Here is a 22,091-nt window from a genome sequence, read left to right as displayed (position 1 = left end):
ATGTATCCAAATTTAGGCTTCCCCAGTGACTTTCTGTCGGGGTCCCTGGCGATCCGCATCACCCACAGCTGCCTGCCCTCCACGGACTGCCCCACAGTCGACAGGCCAGCCACGTGAGGGTATTTCTGGGCTAACGACTGCAAACGTTTAGTTTCAGCGTCATCGAGACACGTTCCCAGTCAGCCACCATGTTGACCTGTCTTCTGAGCCAGTGTTGTGTCCCCTCCTTGTGGGACAGTTTGAGGTTTCATCTGCCTTCTTGGCTGGGTGTTATATTGACAATCCGAATTGTGATCTCGAGATCTCGAAAAAAATGGCGCCGGTGAGGTCGGCTGCCGTGCTGGATGCTCTGCCCTAACTTCTCCACTTTTTGCAGTTTTTCGTCACTTTTTGCTATATCTGCGATAATCTTGCATGGGCATCATGCAAAACACACAAATCCGCTACAGTAGAGACACTTTGGTTTCTATTGGTCTGCAATACACAAACATTTCACCATGTTTAACTCCGGACCCAACCTGGCCAAAGGAGATCCTGAGAGAGAACAAAGGACGCGACCCTAAGCGACGGCCTCGAGGTAAAAGAACCGGCATCAGGAACAGGCTACGGGCTCGTGCACACCGCGCACCCATGCCCAGTATCCTGCTAGCCAATGTTCAATCCATCGAGAACAAGCTTGATGACCTCAGAGCCAGAATCAAGTTCCAGAGAGACATTCGGGACTGCAACCTCCTCTGCTTCACCGAGACTTGGCTGAACCCAGCGATACCAGACCACGCCGTGCAGCCAACGGGGTTCTTTTCGGTTTACCGCATGGACAGGACAATGGAGTCGGGGAAGAAAAGAGGTGGTGGAGTGTGTTTGATGGTGAACAACAGATGGTGCGACAGCACAAACATCTCCCCACTCACACGCTCTTGCTCGCCCAATCTGGAGCTTTTGATCGTTAAATGTCGCCCTTTCTATCTCCCTCGGGAATTCACTGCGGTCATTGCCTGCACTGTTTACATTCCGCCTCACGCGGACTCCGCACTCATTGTTATGGGAGATTTTAACAGAGTGAATCTCAAACGGACATTTCACAACCTTCACCAGCACATCAACTGCCCCACCCGGGGCACGAGGACATTAGACCACTGCTACACCCCGTTCAAGAACTGTTACAAGGCTCAACCCCTGCCGGCATTTGGAAAATCGGACCATTCCGCCATCTTCCTCATACCTGCTTACAAACAAAGGCTAAAGCAGCAACCACCAATCAGGAGGGAGGTCGCTCGCTGGACGGACCAATCGGTGGCCGCGCTGCAGGACGCACTGGATGACGCAGACTGGGACATGTTTCGGCGCAGCTCTGATGACATCAACATGTTTACGGAAGCGGTTGTGGGATTTATCGGGAAACTAGCGGACGACACAGCAGAAAGAACTATCATCCGAACGTTTCCCAACCAGAAGCCGTGGGTGGATAAAAACATCCGCGACGCTCTGAGATCACGCACCGCTGCCTACAATGAAGGGCTTGTCTCCGGTAATATGGACCTATACAAGGCTGCGTCCTACAACGTGCGCAGCGCGGTCCGAAAGGCAAAGCGGAGCTACGGGGAAAAACTAGAGTCACAGCTACGACAGTGTGACTCTAGGAGCCTGTGGAAAGGACTGCGGACTATAATGGACTATAAACGACCAGCTTCTTCAATGATGAATGCCGATGCTTCACTGGCTGATGAGCTGAACACGTTTTATGCTCGCTTCGACGCCGCAGCAATAAAAACAACAAACGGCTGCGCGCGCTCGGAGTGCACCAGTGAAGAAAATGCATTCGTCATCACAGAGCATGCCGTGAGGAACACCTTCAGGAGGGTGAACACCAGGAAGGCAGCAGGACCAGATGCAATCCCTGGCCGGGTCCTGAGAGCCTGCACTGACCAGCTAGCACCGGTGTTCACGGAGATCTTCAATCTCTCCCTGGCCCAAGCTGTGGTTCCCACGTGCTTCAAACAGTCCATTATTGTCCCTGTTCCAAAGAAACAACAGCCCGCTTGCCACAATGACTACCGTCCAGTAGCACTGACTTCAATTGTGATGAAGTGTTTTGAAAGACTGATGAGAGATCACATCACTTCTTCACTTCCTGCCACCATCGACTCACTTCAGTTTGCTTACCGGACTAATCGTTCCACAGACGATGCCATATCTCACCTGCTCCACACATCCCTGAGTCACCTGGACACTGGCAGAGGGAATTATGTTAGGATGCTGTTCGTGGACTACAGTTCAGCATTCAACACAATAATTCCCTCTAAGCTTTTCACCAAGTTGACGGATCTAGGACTCAGCTCATCACTGTGTCAGTGGATCCTCAACTTCCTCACAGACAGACAGACCCCAATCAGTGAGGGTGGGAAAACAAGTCTCCCCCTCCATCTCACTCAGCACTGGAGTGCCTCAGGGCTGTGTTTTAAGCCCCCTGCTGTACTCACTGTACACTTATGACTGTGTAGCCACATCCGACACCACCTCCATTGTCAAGTTTGCTGACGACACTGCTGTTGTGGGCCTGATCTCCGACAACATCGAGACGGCCTACCTGGAGGAGATTAGGAACCTGGAGACCTGGTGCCAGGAGAATAACCTCCTCCTAAACATCAGCAAGACTAAGGAGCTGATCGTGGACTTCACTACAAAGCAGGCGAGGAATTACAAACCCCTCATCATCAGTGGCACGCCAGTGGAGAGAGTGGACAGTTTCCGATACCTGGGTGTCCACATCACTCAGGACCTGTCATGGTCCTGTCACATCAACACCCTGGTTAAGAAAGCCCGTCAGCGTCTCTTCTTCCTCAGAAGACTTAGAGACTTCCATCTGCCACTGAAGGTGCTCAAGAACTTCTACTCCTGCACCATCGAGAGCGTCCTGACGTCAAACATCTGCACCTGGTTTGGGAACAGCACCAAGCAGGACAGACGAGATCTGCAAAGGGTGGTGCGCTCGGCAGAACGCATCATTCAATCAGAGCTCCCTGACCTGCTGTCCATCTACACCAAGCGGTGCAAGTCCAAAGCTAGGAAGATTATGATGGACCTCTCCCATCCCAACAATGGACTCTTCTCACTGTTGAGGTCTGGGAAGCGCTTCCGCTCCCTTAAGGCCAAAACAGAGAGAATGAAGAGGAGCTTCTTCCCCCAGGCTATTCGGGGCCTGAACCAGGTGTAGGACTGGACTCTCCCACACACGTCACTATAAGACTGGACTCTCATACACGTCACCACACGCACCACCACACATTTCCTATAATCCTATAATTCCTATAATTTATAATCTTTATAATCTTTATAATCTCTTCTGCTATTTGCACATTCTTTACTGTAAATTCCTAAGTTAATTTGTAAATTTTTGTAGTAAATTGTAAATATTGTAAAACTTTTCTTCTGTCATTTAATGGTCGGGCATTGTACAGCTACAAGCATTTCACCCCCATGTCATACTGTGTATGGTTGTGTGTGTGTGACAAATAAAATTTGAATTTGAATTTGAGATGCTGTGGAAGAAAGACGGAGATTAATAACAGATATGATTCAATGCAGAGAGGTCTATTAACACATAGTGAGTGAGAAAGGTGACTGGAAAGGAAAAACTCAATGCATCATGGGAATCCCCCGGCAGCCTACGTCTATTGCAGCATAACTAAGGGAGGATTCAGGGTCACCTGGTCCAGCCCTAACTATATGCTTTAGCAAAAAGGAAAGTTTGAAGCCTAATCTTGAAAGTAGAGATAGTGTCTGTCTCCCGAATCCAAACTGGAAGCTGGTTCCACAGAAGAGGGGCCTGAAAACTGAAGGCTCTGCCTCACATTCTACTTTTAAATACTCTAGGAACAACAAGTAGGCCTGCAGAGCGAGAGCGAAGTGCTCTAATAGGGTGACATGGTACTACAAGGTCATTAAGATAAGGTGGGGCCTGATTATTTAAGACCTTGTATGTGAGGAGCAGGATTTTGAATTCAATTCTGGATTTAACAGGAAGCCAATGAAGGGAAGCCAAAACAGGAGAAATATGCTCTCTCTTTCTAGTCCCTGTCAGGACTCTTGCTGCAGCATTTTGGATTAACTGAAGGCTTTTCATCAAGTTTGAACTAGTTTTTCAGCGTCACTCTGAGACAGGATATTTCTAATTTTAGAGATGTTGCGCAAATGGAAGAAAGCAGTCTTACATATTTGTTTAATATGTGCATTGAAGGACATGTCCTGGTCAAAAATGACTCCAAGGTTCCTCACAGTGTTACTGGAGGCCAAGGTAATGCCATCCAGAGTAAGAATCTGGTTAGATACCATATTTCTAAGCTTTTCAGGGCCGAGTACAATAACCTCAGTTTGATCTGAATTAAGAAGCAGAAAGTTAGCGGCCATCCAGGTCTTTATGTCTTTAAGACATTCCTGCAGTTTAACTAATTGGTGTGTGTTATCTGGCTTCATGGTCAGATAGAGCTGGGTGTCATCAGCATAGCAGTGAAAATGTATGCTATGTCTTCTAATGATGCTGCCTAAGGGAAGCATGTATAATGTAAACAGAATTGGTCCTAGCACTGAACCCTGTGGAACTCCATAATTAACCTCAGTGTGTGAAGAAGACTCTCCATTTACATGTACGAATTGGAGTCTATTAGATAGATATGATACAAACCACTGCAGTGCAGTACCTGTAATACCTACAGCATGATCTAATCGCTCTAATAGGATATTATGGTCGACAGTATCGAACGCTGCACTAAGGTCTAGCAGGACAAGTGTTTTCTGTTGGGTTGTTTCTGTCAGAACCATGAAGACCGCCTCACCCTAGAGGAACTTCAGAATCATCCCTGGCTGAAATGACTTATTGAAGCCAAGCAAAACAGGGTTACAGAGCAGAAGCTCTAACAGAGCCTGAGTCAGCCTGAGTTATGAATACAGTTGTGGTCTCATGTTTTGTCAGTAGTACAAAGTTTGCTTTTGCGCACTTTGCCACTTCAGTTTGTATTTAGAGCCACGACTGTATACACAACAGACCGAACATGCTCAGCTTTGTCAAAGCTTGCAGGAATTGGAGTTTAATTTGATAAATGAATTATTTCTGAATCAACAAAAAAAAGGGGAAATGTAAAGAAATGTATCAATCAGGGAATTAGTAGCAACATTGATTGGACAATCTAAATCTCCCCACTTTTAGTTTTCATGGAAAATAACTTGTGTAATTCATGACATGAAATCATTTCCAATAACTTTGTCAGGTCAGTAAATAGCTGCCACATAAGTATAAATCTAAATCATACATCTGTATTATAGAAAAAAAAGCAAAAACTTTTGTGCTGTTTCTTCATAATAAATGGGTAGGGGTGCACAGTCAGTAAAAGTCACCAAGGCTCTGCAGAGCTCCAAACCTCCTCTGCCACAAACAGAAGCATCAAAAATGTGCGCTGGGAGCTCCATGACATGGATTTCTACAGCCAAGCAAATCTATATATATGTGGCCAAGAACCTTAGTCCATGTAGGGTATCTTAGCACAGTTTACTTGTGTCAGTTAGGTCAGCTAGTGGGAGGGCAGAGAGGGCAGCCTTTACATCATTTTATTGTAGAGTGACAGGAAGTGCCTATGAGCTTCTAATCAGGCAGAACTATTGACAGAAAATATATCAAAGGAAATACATTGATGAAAATCAAAGAAGAGAAATATTTATGTGATGTTCCATTTTCCTGAGAACTGATTGGCTGTGATGACTCCTTCAAGTACTACATGCTACTTTGTCCTGCTAGTTAAGCCTGCTATCTGTTCTCAGGCCTCCTCCTGTTTCACTGCCATATATCCATCACCAGAGGGATCCACTGACCTGCCTGCTGACATCAGAGCACACCCCTGTGTCATGTGACCTGGCTGGCATTGGAAAGCTGGACTCAGACCTCAGGAAGAAAGATTTTTATCAGTCAGCTGGCAGATGACACAGTGCTCTTCCTTAAAGATGTGAACAAGTGTACCGTGTCCTATGTTTCCGGTATCCCAGTGAAAAGTTGTGTAACATATTTGGGAATCATTATTACCAAGGATATGAATTCTAGGAACGCTCTAAACTTTAACCCTATCATCAATAAAACTCAAAATGTCCTCAACAATTGGTTGCAAAGGGATTTGTCCCTAAAGGGTAGAACACTGCTCACCAAAGCCGAGGGTTTGTCTCGTCTGACCTATGCTGCTCAATCTTTACATGTCAATAACTCTGCATGCAAAACATACAAAAAATTCTGTACAAAGTAATTTTGATATATTACTCACTTTTTTTCTCTTCAGACAGTCTATACTATTTCAGTTAAATAGCACGTTTATTTACCATTTTGGCTCCGATTTCTTTTTATGTTTCCTTATACTGTATTCTCGTCTACGTTTAGTAATGGAGAGTGCTTATAACCCCGTTTTGATGTTAAACGTTTTTCATTCAACCAGAACAAACATGTCCGTCATACAAGCAGTTCATGGAGTACAAAAAATCAAAATTCAAAGAGCGTCAAGCCTTCAACTGTGGAGCAAAATTTAAACTCAAGTTACAGAGTAAACCTGTCAAGGTAAGCCATCACAGGTAAATTTATAAACGAGGATTTGGCAATTATTCTTAAAGTGATCTTGCTTTTATTATTTGTTTCTAGATCAATATAGGAATAATGGTGTCACAACAAACGGACTTAAAACCGCTAAGAGGGAAAACACTGCCCTTATTTATTAGCCCCGAAATTACAGCCCCTGACCTCCTGAAAGCAGGCTGTAGAAAAAATGATAACATTCAACAAGGACTTGGTGGAGGGACCATATGTCCTTTTGTATCCCGACTGCACAGAGGTGATAAATGTGCCTGGGACAGAAAGGCCACTCCGACTGGCAGACTACAAAGAGGAAATAGGAAAGAACTACAACAGGATTTCTCTTTTCATTTGCCCAGAGAGCCACTTCAAACAAGGTTTGTTAATTTTATATTTTGATGTATTTACATATACAACAACTAATAATGTGTTTATTTTCTCAGCTCTGATTGCAGAGGATGGTACCTCAGACTCAGACCCTGAGATTGTGATTACATCAAGAAGCACAGCTGAGTTCAACCAGGCAGACACATTGGTGTGTACTTTTTCCCCCTCCACCATGCCAGAGGCCTGTGAGTGGCCCAGGCTGAGTGCTCTATTTTTTTCTCTTTAATGATCATAATTCTGTAACATCCATGGGTGGATTATTTTCATTGTGTGATTGTATGTTCTTTAAAAAAATTATTATTATTATTTTGATGAACTATCTAAATGCAATACGAAGTTGTTGAAAGCTTTGAAAAGTGCATATTTTTCATCTTAGGTTTTCAAACCACAAGACCAGAGTACCCCTAATGGTAAACATGCAGAGAAGGAGTAAGTTATTTCAGAGCTTGTTCTGCTATATATTAGAGTTGGGCAATACAATATGTCACAATATTTCTTTGTTTTATTTCAGGGAATATTGATATACATCACAATATAAACAGCTAGATTTGTGCATATTAAATGTGCCGTTGCTCATAAGTAAGATGTGAAATCCTCAGAAGCTTGTTTTGATTTAAATATTTATTTCCTGTCATACGTTCAGACAGACAGATGTATTAACATATTACATTCGTTTCAGATAACTAAAAAAGGGAGTTTTTCCTTCCCACTGTTGCCAAAGTGCTTGCTCATAGGGGGTCATATGATTGTTGGGTTTTTCTCTGTATCTATGAAGCGCCTTGAGGCGACTTTTGTTGTGATTTGGCGCTATATAAATAAATAAATAAAATTGAATTGAATTGATTGACTATTCTTATGTCAATGAAAAAAAGAGGGATTAGAGGAATAAGCAGCATATAAAATGGATGGATAGCTCTATTGCAATAGTCTCATATTTCCATTGAGAAAAAAGTATAGTGCAATACATATTGTTATTTTATTGCCCCGCCCTAATAAAAATATTTATTGGTTTCATAGCATTTTTATAATGTTGGTATCATAAAAAATATTAAACTGTATGAGCTTCTTATCTGGACATTTTAATTCCAATACTCTTATTCTGTTTCAGACATGCTCCAGGACCTTCATCTACCATACAGCCATGTCAGGTATTTGGGCAATTTATGTCAGCATGAGGTTTTTTGCTATTGTTGAAATAATACAATGCTATGTATGTTTATGTACAGTATGCAATCCTTGTTTTTCTTGTTTTTCAGATTGTAATATCTGATACAGAGGATCTTGATCACCAAAACTAAACAAATCCAGTCATGAGTCCCTATAGGTAAATAAAATTGTGTCTTATACGTAATTTTAAACCTGTAACTACAGTACAGGATTGGGTTTGTGAAATGGGTAAAGATAGTTATAGGGTCAACACAAGTTTTTCTAATGTTGGAATTATAATTTCTCAACAGTAAATATGCAGACCTGTGTGCCCCATGCATTGAGGACGAGGATGAAGAGCTGGTTGAAGTTACTTCACTGATGGATTCCAAAACACTGTAAAATATCAAATACTACTTCAAATAACAACACTAAATTGTATAGTCTTGCATTCTGTCTTTCATTTTTGTGATTACAGGGAAGACGTTAACATTACTCTACCTGACATCATTGCAAACTTATCCAGTGCTATTCATCATGGAAGTGTCAGCAGATTCAACATCTCAAGAGCAAATGTCTGGGATGGAGCAGTCAGGGGTTTCAGGCGGTTGTCATACTCTGAAACCAATGACATGTTGGTTAAATTTACTGATGATGCTGGCATTCTAGAAGAAGGACTTGATGCAGGTGGCCCAAAACGAGAGTTTTTGAGTCTGCTAATGAAACACATGAAAGATCTTCCCATTTTTGATGGACCAGAAGGACATCGATTCCTCGTCTACAATGCAAAGGGTATGCAATGATCAGATGTTTGATAAACTTAATTTAAAAACATTTTTGGGACTTGTAAATCAATTTTTTTAAATTATTATCAGAAGCAACTCATAATATTTTTTTGGATTATTTCAACACAGCATTAGTATGTCTATCTGGTCGATTGATCTGACATCGATCGGCTCTGATCGATCGATAGAGAGAGGTGTGTGTGTGTGTGTGAGAGAGTTTATCATTTACTGTATTCATTCACAGCTGTAAGGGAGAATGACTACTACCTAGCAGGAAAGATGATAGCTGTGTCAGTTGTGCATGGTGGTCCAGGGCCCCATTTCCTGTCAGAATAGCTGGTACATTATCTTGTAGGCCAGACTTCAGTAAAAGCAACAGTTGCCTCAGTCACAGATGACGACATAGGGAAAGCTTTACAAGAGGTGAGGACAGCGCAGGATTTGAATGCAGGATAGAACTACAGTTTCTTCATCTGTATGAAATTAAAATATTCTTTCTTTGTGTAGGGAAAAAACAGGAATTGTCACGGACCCGGTTCCGGGGACTCGGGGTTCGTGAACAGTGTGAACCATTATTGTTATTGTTATTATTATTGTTATTAGTGTATTGGATGTATGTTTGCTGCACTGTGCTCTTGTGTTCCATACTGGTGTGGGTGTGTGGGTGTCTGCGGGTGTGACTGAAGAATGAAGGACAGCCACCTGCAGGCCTGATGGGCGTGGCCCTGCCGGCTGCCGGTCACGCCTAGGTTCTCACACACCTGCTTCTGATCGGGCTCGTCGGGGGAGCTACTTAACAGAGCGATGGAGCTTCCTCCGGCGCAGGATCGTTGAGTTAGACTGCATGTCAGTGTTTAAAGTACTGGTCAGTGTATGCCTGCTGGAGTTGGTGCCATAACGGCGGTGTCTGTTGTTTTTCCCTCAGGAGAGCGGAACACGGGACTGCAGGACGCACAGGGTGTGCGTAGGCACGGGAGCAGAGAGCACGGAATACCAGCACTTAGGGGAAGACACGTCACGGGAGTCGAGGGAGCACTTTGGAGATTTATTGTATGGTGTACATTTACCTCACTGTAAATAAACCCACTGCTCATTCCACTAAGTCCAGCGTTTGGGTCCTTTCTCCAACATCCCCCACGGTCTGCCAGCCAGACCGTGACAGGAATGAAAATCAGACACATAAGCTTACATTGTGTATGTCCATTTTTATGGGTTTTTCAGATCGACAGTGCTGGTTCAGTGGATGTCCACTGTCATAAAACACAGTACTATGCTACAGGTGGCTGGTTGTCTAAGGCATGTTTCCACAGTTGAGGAAAAGAAAGACATTGTGTCTGACTATCTCCGGTGGTATATAATTGCTCGAAACTCTGTAATTGACAGGTGAGACTATTATAGAAGAGACTATGCACAACACCGTCATAACAATAATTCTATAATTTCCAACTGAAATGTTTTACATTCTCCAAGGTTTCCAAAGTTCAAAGTGTGTCCATAGTTTGTGCATGTAACTGGTAAATGACAAAAAGTTCTCCTCATTCTTTAGATTTAAAGAGGGTCTTTCAGCACTTAATTTCCTGAGTGCGCTCCAGCAACACCCTACTTTGCTTTCCCCGGTCCTGTGTCACATGGAAAAGAAACTCACAGCTCTTGAACTTGAGAGACTTTTCAAACCTGACTTCAGCCCATCTGGAAGTAACAGGAGACATCTGGAAAGTCAAACTGTGGGCTACTGGTCCAACTATCTGCTTGACTGTGAAGGTTTATACAGTGGGGCAAAAAAGTATTTAGTAAGCCACCGATTGTGCAAGTTCCTCCACCAAAAAATGATGACAGAGGTCAGTAATTTGCACCAGAGGTACACTTCAACTGTGAGAGACAGAATGTGAAAAAAAAATCCATGAATTCACATGGTAGGATTTGTAAAGAATTTATCCGTAAATCAGGGTGGAAAATAAGTATTTGGTCACCTCAAACAAGGAAAATCTCTGGCTCTCACAGACCTGTAACGTCTTCTGTAAGAAGCTTTTCTGTCCCCCACTCGTTACCTGTATGAATGGCACCTGTTTGGACTCATCATCTGTATAAAAGACACCTGTCCACAGCCTCAAACAGTCAGACTCCAAACTCCGCCATGGCCAAGACCAAAGAGCTTTCGAAGGACACCAGGAAAAGTATTGTAGACCTGCACCAGACTGAGAAGAGTGAATCTACAATAGGCAAGCAGCTTGGTGTGAAAAAATCAACTGTGGGAGCAATCATCAGAAAATGGAAGACATACAAGACCACTGATAATCTCCCTCGATCTGGGGCTCCACGCAAGATCTCATCCCGTGGGGTCAAAATGATCATGAGAACGGTGAGCAAAGATCCCAGAACCACACGGGGGGACCTGGTGAATGACCTGCAGAGAGCTGGGACCAAAGTAACAAAGGTCACCATCAGTAACACACTACAACGGCAGGGAATCAAATCCCGCAGTGCCAGACGTGTTCCGCTGCTGAAGCCAGTGCATGTCCAGGCCCGTCTGAAGTTTGCCCGAGAGCACATGGATGATACAGCAGAGGATTGGGACAATGTCATGTGGTCAGATGAAACCAAAGTAGAACTTTTTGGTATAAACTCAACTCGTCGTGTTTGGAGGAAGAAGAATACTGAGTTGCATCCCAAGAACACCATACCTACTGTGAAGCATGGGGGTGGAAACATCATGCTATGGGGCTGTTTTTCTGCCAAGGGGACAGGACGACTGATCCGTGTTAAGGACAGAATGAATGGGGCCATGTATCGTGAGATTTTGAGCCAAAACCTCCTTCCATCAGTGAGAACTTTGAAGATGAAACGAGGCTGGGTCTTCCAACATGACAATGATCCAAAACACAACGCCCGGGCAACAAAGGAGTGGCTCCATAAGAAGCATTTGAAAGTCCTGGAGTGGCCTAGCCAGTCTCCAGACCTCAACCCCATAGAAAATCTGTGGCGGGAGTTGAAAGTCCGTGTTGCTCGGCGACAGCCCCAAAACATCACTGCTCTCGAGAAGATCTGCATGGAGGAATGGGCCAAAATACCAGCTACTGTGTGTGCAAACCTGGTAAAGACCTATAGTAAACGTTTGACCTCTGTTATTGCCAACAAAGGTTATGTTACAAAGTATTGAGTTGTATTTTTGTTATTGACCAAATACTTATTTTCCACCCTGATTTACGAATAAATTCTTTACAAATCCTACCATGTGGATTCATGGATTTATTTTTCACATTCTGTCTCTCACAGTTGAAGTGTACCTCTGGTGCAAATTACTGACCTCTGTCATCATTTTAAGTGGGGGAACTTGCACAATCGGTGGCTGACTAAATACTTTTTTGCCCCACTGTACAAGGGTAACAGGAAAAGCTATAAACAGCTTGTCCTGGATGGGAGAAAAATAGAATTGAAATCTCAACTGTGATGAGCCTGATATGTTCATCTACACAGATGCAAATGTGGATGCAATTTTGCTCACATACCTATACTAATATATGTATATTCATGCATAGTGTTATCTATATATACACGTACCCATGCACTCATACAGAAATACTGATACACATAAATAGATCTGTGTGTAATTACAGAATTTAATTAGATGATGTAATTAGGTGCCAGTATTAATAATAGAAGAAGACATTTGCTGGAAGGATCTGAAAAGATAAATAACAACCCCGAGAAGTTGAAAGGGAAGCTTAAGGTGGCAGTGTTCAAATCAACAATATTAGTCTGAGTAAGGTGGTTGGTGATTTCCAAAGTTTGACACCATCTTTATTGTCCTTAGAGTGAGGTCTGCCAGCTCTATTTTTACTAGAACTAATGGATGTTTTTATTACATTACTTGCATTAAAAAAAATTCTATTATTAATAAAACTGTTACCGCAGTTGTACCAAATATATTGACTGCACTGTTTACTTCTCAAGCACACCATCATACCTACAGTAGAATGGTTGACAAAAGAATGAAAGAACTGCAGTGGTAACGCCTGGTAAAGGTCCAGACCTCTCCTTGAAGGAGTAGTAACAGATCTAACAGTTTATGATAATAATAGTAATAACTGGATGATTGTTTACAAGTGCTGCAGCCTCTGCACTGATAAGGGTAACCCCACAGTGCCTGCATCTGCACTATACAACCTTACTGTCACGGTTCTGGGTCCGTTGGACCCAGTATTTTGAGTTTATTATGTTTTGGTTTATTTTTGCATTATGGATTGTTTTCTGATGTTCTGGTGCTTTGTTTATTATTATCATTATGGATCTATTTCTGTTATTCTTGGTGAGGGATCAGTTCTTAGGTTTTGGGTTCTCATGTGTATTGCAGTTTCTGTTCAGTGTCATGTCTGCATCTGGTTTAGTACTTCTTGTTTCCTGTCTTATTGTGAAAGTCTTTGTCTTATGTTAGTGTGTGTGCAGCCTAGCTCCCCCGTCTCGTTAGCCCTGATCTCCCCCAGCTGTGTCTCCCTTCTGTGGCCCATTCCCTCATTACTACCCTGTGTATTTAAGCCCTGTGTTTTCCCATGCTAGGTGTCGCGTCGTGCCATCAGATTATGCCTGTGTGTTTCGGTTCTCCATATTCCATGTTCACTTCATGTTTTGCTTTCGTACCAGCAATAAAGCTGAGCTCTTTGAGTTTCAAGTTAGTGTCTGAGTCCTGCGTTTGGATCCTCCTCTCCGCCTGCCCGCACACAGAGCCCTGACACTTACAGTCTCATTAAAAATAATCATCACTGGCTCATAGTAAAGCTAGTTTCCAGAAACATTACCAAATGTGGCCACAAGATGGGACTCGTTTACAGGACGGCTGGAGCAATAAAGCACAACAGAATGATTGAGGTTGTCTGCAGCATTTGTTTTGCTGAAAAAAACCCTGCAAGATAAAATTAAGGTGGGCCGCTCTGCAGCTGTCACTATAGAAATGCTGTTTCATGAGTCTTTGTGCTAAATGTTCTGTTGGTTTCCCTTTACATTCAGGTTCTGTTTCCTTTTATTTCCATCTACACATACAAACATCCAAAAAATTCCCTTTGCTATGATCATGTGACATCAGGATCTTGATGCTGCATCTCTTTATTAAAATCCAACACCAGATCATTTCTGTTCACATTCTTCCTGAGCTCCATTTGAAAGCTCGACGATGTAAAGCAACTGGCCAACAATCCATAAGGAAAAACCTTCATCTTGTGTCTTTCTGCCTGGAGCTAAAAGACTGTATGTTATAGAGCTCTTCTCCCTGACTTCAGCTCTATGTCGCTCTGTCTGTATTGTAACAGTAGCAACAGTAGCACAAGACGAGGACATACAGTGGGGCAAAAAAGTATTTAGTCAGCCACCAATTGTGCAAGTTCCTCCACCTAAAATGATGACAGAGGTCAGTAATTTTCACCAGAGGTACACTTCAACTGTGAGAGACAGAATGTGAAAAAAAAATCCATGAATTCACATGGTAGGATTTGTAAAGAATTTATCCGTAAATCAGGGTGGAAAATAAGTATTTGGTCACCTCAAACATGGAAAATCTCTGGCTCTCACAGACCTGTAACGTCTTCTGTAAGAAGCTTTTCTGTCCCCCACTCGTTACCTGTATGAATGGCACCTGTTTGAACTCATCATCTGTATAAAAGACACCTGTCCACAGCCTCAAACAGTCAGACTCCAAACTCCGCCATGGCCAAGACCAAAGAGCTTTCGAAGGACACCAGGAAAAGTATTGTAGACCTGCACCAGACTGAGAAGAGTGAATCTACAATAGGCAAGCAGCTTGGTGTGAAAAAATCAACTGTGGGAGCAATCATCAGAAAATGGAAGACATACAAGACCACTGATAATCTCCCTCGATCTGGGGCTCCACGCAAGATCTCATCCCGTGGGGTCAAAATGATCATGAGAACGGTGAGCAAAGATCCCAGAACCACACGGGGGGACCTGGTGAATGACCTGCAGAGAGCTGGGACCAAAGTAACAAAGGTCACCATCAGTAACACACTACAACGACAGGGAATCAAATCCCGCAGTGCCAGACGTGTTCCGCTGCTGAAGCCAGTGCATGTCCAGGCCCGTCTGAAGTTTGCCCGAGAGCACATGGATGATACAGCAGAGGATTGGGAGAATGTCATGTGGTCAGATGAAACCAAAGTAGAACTTTTTGGTATAAACTCAACTCGTCGTGTTTGGAGGACGAAGAATACTGAGTTGCATCCCAAGAACACCATACCTACTGTGAAGCATGGGGGTGGAAACATCATGCTATGGGGCTGTTTTTCTGCCAAGGGGACAGGACGACTGATCCGTGTTAAGGACAGAATGAATGGGGCCATGTATCGTGAGATTTTGAGCCAAAACCTCCTTCCATCAGTGAGAACTTTGAAGATGAAACGAGGCTGGGTCTTCCAACATGACAATGATCCAAAACACAACGCCCGGGCAACAAAGGAGTGGCTCCATAAGAAGCATTTGAAAGTCCTGGAGTGGCCTAGCCAGTCTCCAGACCTCAACCCCATAGAAAATCTGTGGCGGGAGTTGAAAGTCCGTGTTGCTCGGCGACAGCCCCAAAACATCACTGCTCTCGAGAAGATCTGCATGGAGGAATGGGCCAAAATACCAGCTACTGTGTGTGCAAACCTGGTAAAGACCTATAGTAAATGTTTGACCTCTGTTATTGCCAACAAAGGTTATGTTACAAAGTATTGAGTTGTATTTTTGTTATTGACCAAATACTTATTTTCCACCCTGATTTACGAATAAATTCTTTACAAATCCTACCATGTGAATTCATGGATTTTTTTTTTTCACATTCTGTCTCTCACAGTTGAAGTGTACCTCTGGTGCAAATTACTGACCTCTGTCATCATTTTAGGTGGGGGAACTTGCACAATGACTAAATACTTTTTTGCCCCACTGTACCAGTATTTCTTTTAGTACTCATTACAAGACAATGTGTTGAATTCACATATACATATATAATTTTTTTAATTTATTTTTTATTCTTTGCAGAATCACAAACTGCTGTGTCGGTGGGCGATGTTCTGATGTTTGCAACTGGGCTAACATCACTGCCACCTTCTGGATTAGATCCACTACCAAGCCTACAGTTCCTGGATGACTCTTTATTCCCGATGGCAAATACATGCTTAAACTCATTGAAACTACCCATGACAACCTCATATTCTGTGTTTAAATCCAACATGGATTTTGGAATTCAAAACTCCCCAGGATTTGGATGTTTCTAGGATGTCTGGCCTTGTATTTCAAACCTGCTGTTGATTTGTTTCTCAAGTTTTTAAGTCAAGATTTTTTTTTAAATATGTTATGAATAGGAGAAGGTGGGACATACTAGTGGTACAGCACAAATCCATTTTGGTTTACCAGGTTTATTGTAATTTTATTAGATAACCCAGTCACTTACAGCTGCTTCTTCTTGGCATTACATTGTAAATTCTGTAGGTTTTTTGATACAGGACTTATCCAGAAATCAGTTATGTATTTGAGCGTGTTTTTTTTTTTTTTTATTCTAAAATGTAGGTACATATGTTCAAAGGGGATTTAAAATACAATGGCTTGACTTGATTTGTTCAAATGTTTGACAGTGCTGCTAAAAGTAAAGGCATTTAAAAGTGCACCGTGTTCTACTCTTAAAAGTTGTAATAAACCCACAATACAGTGCAAGATTTGATTTTATTATTTATCGAAATCTTCAGGACTGTATCTCAACTTCCATCAGCTAAACAAGGATCACAATTAGCAAGACATTGCAGTAAGAATGTGCTTTTACAAACACTAACTTAAACTTTTGGCATCTTCAGCCAACTCATGTAGCCTAGTACAAAAATACAGCATATGCTATAGGTTTTGGTAAAAAAAGAAAAAAGGTGGTTTTTGTTTTTTTTTGTTTTTTTAGAAATTTGCAATTTCTAATAACTTCATGTAGAGTTCAGTGGCAGACTCCCAGCAGACTGGCTTTTGAAAATGATTTTGCTCCATTACAAAATTCAGATACTCCTGTATGTTTGAGTCCCCACATACAACTACTGACAGCCTAGACTCAAGAAAAGTGTCCAGTTCAGATTGTTGAATCAGGAATCCACAGTCCCTGGAGCCGTATCTGTGGTCAATGGAAGACAATTGCATTAATATATGTTTACACAAAGTAATTATTTGATCATTATTATCCATTACCTGTGGGGTAGGTAGTACAGTTCATTTGGCACGCCTCCTGGACATGAAGCTGTTCTTGAGGGACGAATCCGATGAGTGTTCCACAACTTCACACATTCATCAAGATCCTTCTGAACAATGTCAGTGAAGCAAAATCTCAAAAGACACTGATGCTCATGACTTCCATTGAAGTATCCAGCGTCTCGAAGATCCGCAAACAGCTCCAACCAAAACTGAGCCCTACAGAAATTGTTTAAAAAAATTGTTTAGAAATAGTTTAGTTAGTTTACATGGCATCGTTTCACAACATGTCATCGCATGGCACTTTACAGTTCATTTTAACTGAATCATATATAGACTCCAGTCAGTTTAAATGTTTTCTATTGAAAGGGATTGCATACAGGCAAAAATCGAAAACATTTGAGTAATGTGCAAAAGTTCATTTATTTTAGTAATTCAAATTAAATGTGAAATTACCGATATTGACTCATTACATACAAAGTGAGGCATTTCAAGTATTTGTTATAATGTTAATAATTAAGACGTAGAACTTATGAAAAACCTGTTCTATTTGTTTGGGTCCTTTTTGCATAAATTACTGCCTCCATGCAGCGTGGTATGGATGCAATCAGTCTGTGGATCTGTTGAGGTGTTATGGAAGACCAGGATGCTTCAGTAGCAGCCTTGCGGTCTTAGCCACTACACTATGTGACACCCCTTTCATCCACACTTACATTGGACAAAACTTTCTATTAATGTGCTTTGATAGTCTCTGGGAACAGCCAATGTCTTTTAAGGTGTTCTTTATGGAGGGTGTCAATTATGTGTTTTTTTCCCCCACAGCTGTCAGGACAGCAGTCATGTCCATCCTGTGAGTCGTCCTAAATTAGAAAGACCATTTAGAGGCTCAGGAACCCTTTGCAGATGATTTGAATTAATTAGCTCATAGTAGAGTGGCACTTTAAGTTTAAAATATTTAACCTTTTCACAATATTCTGGTTTTGAAGTTGGGTTTTCTTAAGTTCAAAATCATAATCATCATAATTACTAAATGGGCTAAAAATGTCTAGTTTGGCAAATAATGAGTATTTAATATCGGTTTTACTTTTTAAGTTGAATTACTGAAATAATAATAATAATAATAATGATGGATTGCATTTATATAGCACTTTTCGAGGCCCTCAAAGCGCTTTACAATTCCACTATTCATTCACTCTCACATTCACACACTGGTGGAGGCAGCTACAGTTGTAGCCACAGCTGCCCTGGGGCAGACTGACTATAAATCAACTTTTGCACAACATTCAAATTTGTTATACCTTTAAATATCAGGCAAACTTAAATGTTATATTTACCTTCCTTTTCGATATATGGACCACCAGGACTCAATTCGCTGGTTATTCGTTGATGAACCAAACATGTGACTGGACTCTCCGCTGAAGTGGTCATCATGATGGTGACGTAGTGCGCACTGAACTGCAGCCATAATGCCGTTTTCTGTCCCACGATCAGTTCTCAGTCTCATCGGTACAACACCAAGGCTCCCAACACATGACAAGTAATAGTAAGCTATGACCACTGGATTATTATTGGTTGGTCCACATTCTAGCCACAAAACCTTGCGTGAAAATCCATCAATGCACCCTGAAATGGCCAAACCGAATGGTTTGAGCTTGTCATAACCATCAGCATGCCACATGTAGTTGGGTCCCAGCGAATGATAGGTTCTCCTAATGAATCTTCTGCGTGTTCTCATCTGGCATCCATGAGGATTAAGCTCCCGGAGTATTTTCATCACATCATCCCTCTTCACTTTAAGATGATGCTTTTGTTTAAGTACCTGCCACATTGTTCGATACCCAAACAATCGCCCAGGTCCTTGAAGCTCCGCTCTGATTGCGTTAATGATTGTTGTTCTGGAGTGAAAATGTTTTCTTCGGTAAAGTCCAGCATTATTGAGTTTACTTTTAAGACTCCTTAAACTCGTCTTTACACCATGCAAAGTTAACATCATGTCCATGATAACACTATATGAGTGACCTTCGTTGAAATATTTAATGCAGTACTGTAGCTTGTCTGATCCTTCGGCCTGGTCTGTGTCCCGCAAAAGCTCCAGAGACCGTCCACAGGAAGCACAAAAAGGGGTGAAGAGGCAGAAGCTAACGCCACAAAACGGGCAAAACATTTTCCGGTTCTCTATGTAGTGCAGCGAGCACAGTCAGGGTAATGAGGAAGCGCTGTGAGGAGTGCGTTTCTCGACGTTTGTTTACATCCCAAATCACTTTTCTGAGCTACAAATATGGAGTAAGCCTAATCGTTGTGTCACTTCCGGTATTTCAGACAATCCCTTTCCGTCAAGGATTTTTAATTTGTTGCGGGTTTTTGTAATTTGTTACGGGGTTTTGTAATTTGTTACGGGTTTTTGTAATTTGTTGTGGGGTTTTGTAATTTGTTGCGGGTTTTTAATTTGTTGCAGTTTTTTAATTTGTTGCGATTTGCACTTTCCAGCCACCGTAATATACCTCTCCTGTCAAGCCACCAGAGTCACAGCCTTTAAAATGCTCACCTGGAGATTACACAACTTAGATTTGAGCAATAACTTTGTGACATCATGGGGGATTCGTCCATCTTTTGCAGTGTATGGATGTTTTTCCAGTTGCTTTTTTCGTCATTGTCATTTGCACCTCATTTGCACCGTGAAGACCTGTCCAATAAACCTTCCATATGGCTGAAACTGAGCAGGCTGTGTCTGTACAGAGGTAAGAATTGAAGAGGGTGTCTCATGACACTCTCACAAACAAAATCATGGCAATTTAGTAACGCAGTAAGGCAGCTTACGGGAAAGCAACAGTAATCTAATTATAGTGTGCGATAGTAATCCCTTACGTTATTTGTCACTTGAAAAAAGTAATCGGATTATAGTAACGCATTACTGCCCATCTCTGGTCTTTAGTTAAAATAAATAAAAAGTAAATAAATTGATGCCACCAACCCAAACACACATGTCTCTCCTCTTTCTTCCACTCCAGAACAGCTGACTCGGTTACAGTGGTGAGAAGCACTCGTGGAGATCCAGAAAGCCCCTAGTCGCTAAGACCAGGAGCTTCAGGGGGATATTCTTGGCTTTCTGAGGTCCCCCTTCAAAAACATGGAGTCATCATGTCCTCTCAAGACTTCAGCACAATACAGACAGAGCGACATAGAGCTGAAGTCAGGGAGAAGAGCTCTATAACATACAGTCTTTTAGCTCCAGGCAGAAAGACACAAGATGAAGGTTTTTCCTTATGGATTGTTGGCCAGTTGCTTTACATCGTCGAGCTTTCAAATGGAGCTCAGGAAGAATGTGAACAGAAATGATCTGGTGTTGGATTTTAATAAAGAGATGCAGCATCAAGATCCTGATGTCACATGATCATAGCAAAGGGAATTTTTTGGATGTTTGTATGTGTAGATGGAAATAAAAGGAAACAGAACCTGAATGTAAAGGGAAACCAACAGAACATTTAGCACAAAGACTCATGAAACAGCATTTCTATAGTGACAGCTGCAGAGCGGCCCACCTTAATTTTATCTTGCAGGGTTTTTTTCAGCAAAACAAATGCTGCAGACAACCTCAATCATTCTGTTGTGCTTTATTGCTCCAGCCGTCCTGTAAACGAGTCCCATCTTGTGGCCACATTTGGTAATGTTTCTGGAAACTAGCTTTACTATGAGCCAGTGATGATTATTTTTAATGAGACTGTAAGTGTCAGGGCTCTGTGTGCGGGCAGGCGGAGAGGAGGATCCAAACGCAGGACTCAGACACTAACTTGAAACTCAAAGAGCTCAGCTTTATTGCTGGTACGAAAGCAAAACATGAAGTGAACATGGAACATGGAGAACCGAAACACACAGGCATAATCTGATGGCACGACGCGACACCTAGCATGGGAAAACACAGGGCTTAAATACACAGGGTAGTAATGAGGGAATGGGCCACAGAAGGGAGACACAGCTGGGGGAGATCAGGGCTAACGAGACGGGGGAGCTAGGCTGCACACACACTAACATAAGACAAAGACTTTCACAATAAGACAGGAAACAAGAAGTACTAAACCAGATGCAGACATGACACTGAACAGAAACTGCAATACACATGAGAACCCAAAACCTAAGAACTGATCCCTCACCAAGAATAACAGAAATAGATCCATAATGATAATAATAAACAAAGCACCAGAACATCAGAAAACAATCCATAATGCAAAAATAAACCAAAACATAATAAACTCAAAATACTGGGTCCAACGGACCCAGAACCGTGACAGTAAGGTTGTATAGTGCAGATGCAGGCACTGTGGGGTTACCCTTATCAGTGCAGAGGCTGCAGCACTTGTAAACAATCATCCAGTTATTACTATTATTATCATAAACTGTTAGATCTGTTACTACTCCTTCAAGGAGAGGTCTGGACCTTTACCAGGCGTTACCACTGCAGTTCTTTCATTCTTTTGTCAACCATTCTACTGTAGGTATGATGGTGTGCTTGAGAAGTAAACAGTGCAGTCAATATATTTGGTACAACTGCGGTAACAGTTTTATTAATAATAGAATTTTTTTTAATGCAAGTAATGTAATAAAAACATCCATTAGTTCTAGTAAAAATAGAGCTGGCAGACCTCAGTCTAAGTCCTTATTTTCCACCCTGATTTACGGATAAATTCTTTACAAATCCTACCATGTGAATTCATGGATTTTTTTTTCACATTCTGTCTCTCACAGTTGAAGTGTACCTCTGGTGAAAATTACTGACCTCTGTCATCATTTTAAGTGGAGGAACTTGCACAATTGGTGGCTGACTAAATACTTTTTTGCCCCACTGTATGTCCTCGTCTTGTGCTACTGTTGTTAAAAATAAAAAACTAAACAAAAACAAAGTAAGCTAAATATACTATGGGAGCAGTAATTAGGCCTTGGTTACAATATAAAGTGTAACCAAAATCAATTACATA

At 42.0% G+C, this 22,091-nt stretch overlaps 1 protein-coding gene, 1 long non-coding RNA gene and 1 pseudogene across 2 annotated transcripts; all 3 read left to right on the top strand.

The window, feature by feature from the left end:
• Positions 1-7,421, top strand: LOC146695988 (uncharacterized; annotated as a pseudogene).
• Positions 7,422-8,094: 673 nt separating this feature from the next.
• On the top strand, positions 8,095-8,526 carry LOC146695987 (uncharacterized). The gene is made up of 3 exons (XR_014923656.1): positions 8,095-8,136; positions 8,245-8,312; positions 8,446-8,526. It is a non-coding gene; the product is annotated as an uncharacterized LOC146695987 (long non-coding RNA).
• A 1,647-nt stretch (positions 8,527-10,173) lies between these two features.
• Positions 10,174-16,433, top strand: LOC146695986 (G2/M phase-specific E3 ubiquitin-protein ligase-like). The gene is made up of 3 exons (XM_085478484.1): positions 10,174-10,302; positions 10,466-10,680; positions 15,940-16,433. The coding sequence occupies exons 1-3, from the start codon at positions 10,190-10,192 to the stop codon at positions 16,173-16,175; spliced, it is 564 nt and encodes a 187-aa protein (XP_085334610.1). The 5' UTR covers positions 10,174-10,189; the 3' UTR covers positions 16,176-16,433.
• The last annotated feature ends 5,658 nt before the right edge of the window (positions 16,434-22,091 follow it).

Source organism: Copadichromis virginalis, linkage group LG13 (genome assembly GCF_057382275.1).
Source record: "Copadichromis virginalis isolate Kocher_CV1m ecotype Utaka linkage group LG13, C_Virginalis_male_GT1.1, whole genome shotgun sequence".
In the NCBI taxonomy this organism is placed as follows: Eukaryota; Metazoa; Chordata; class Actinopteri; order Cichliformes; family Cichlidae; genus Copadichromis; species Copadichromis virginalis.
The sequence above is the reverse complement of the archived record's forward strand: the minus strand, read 5'-3'. Positions and strand labels throughout refer to the sequence as shown.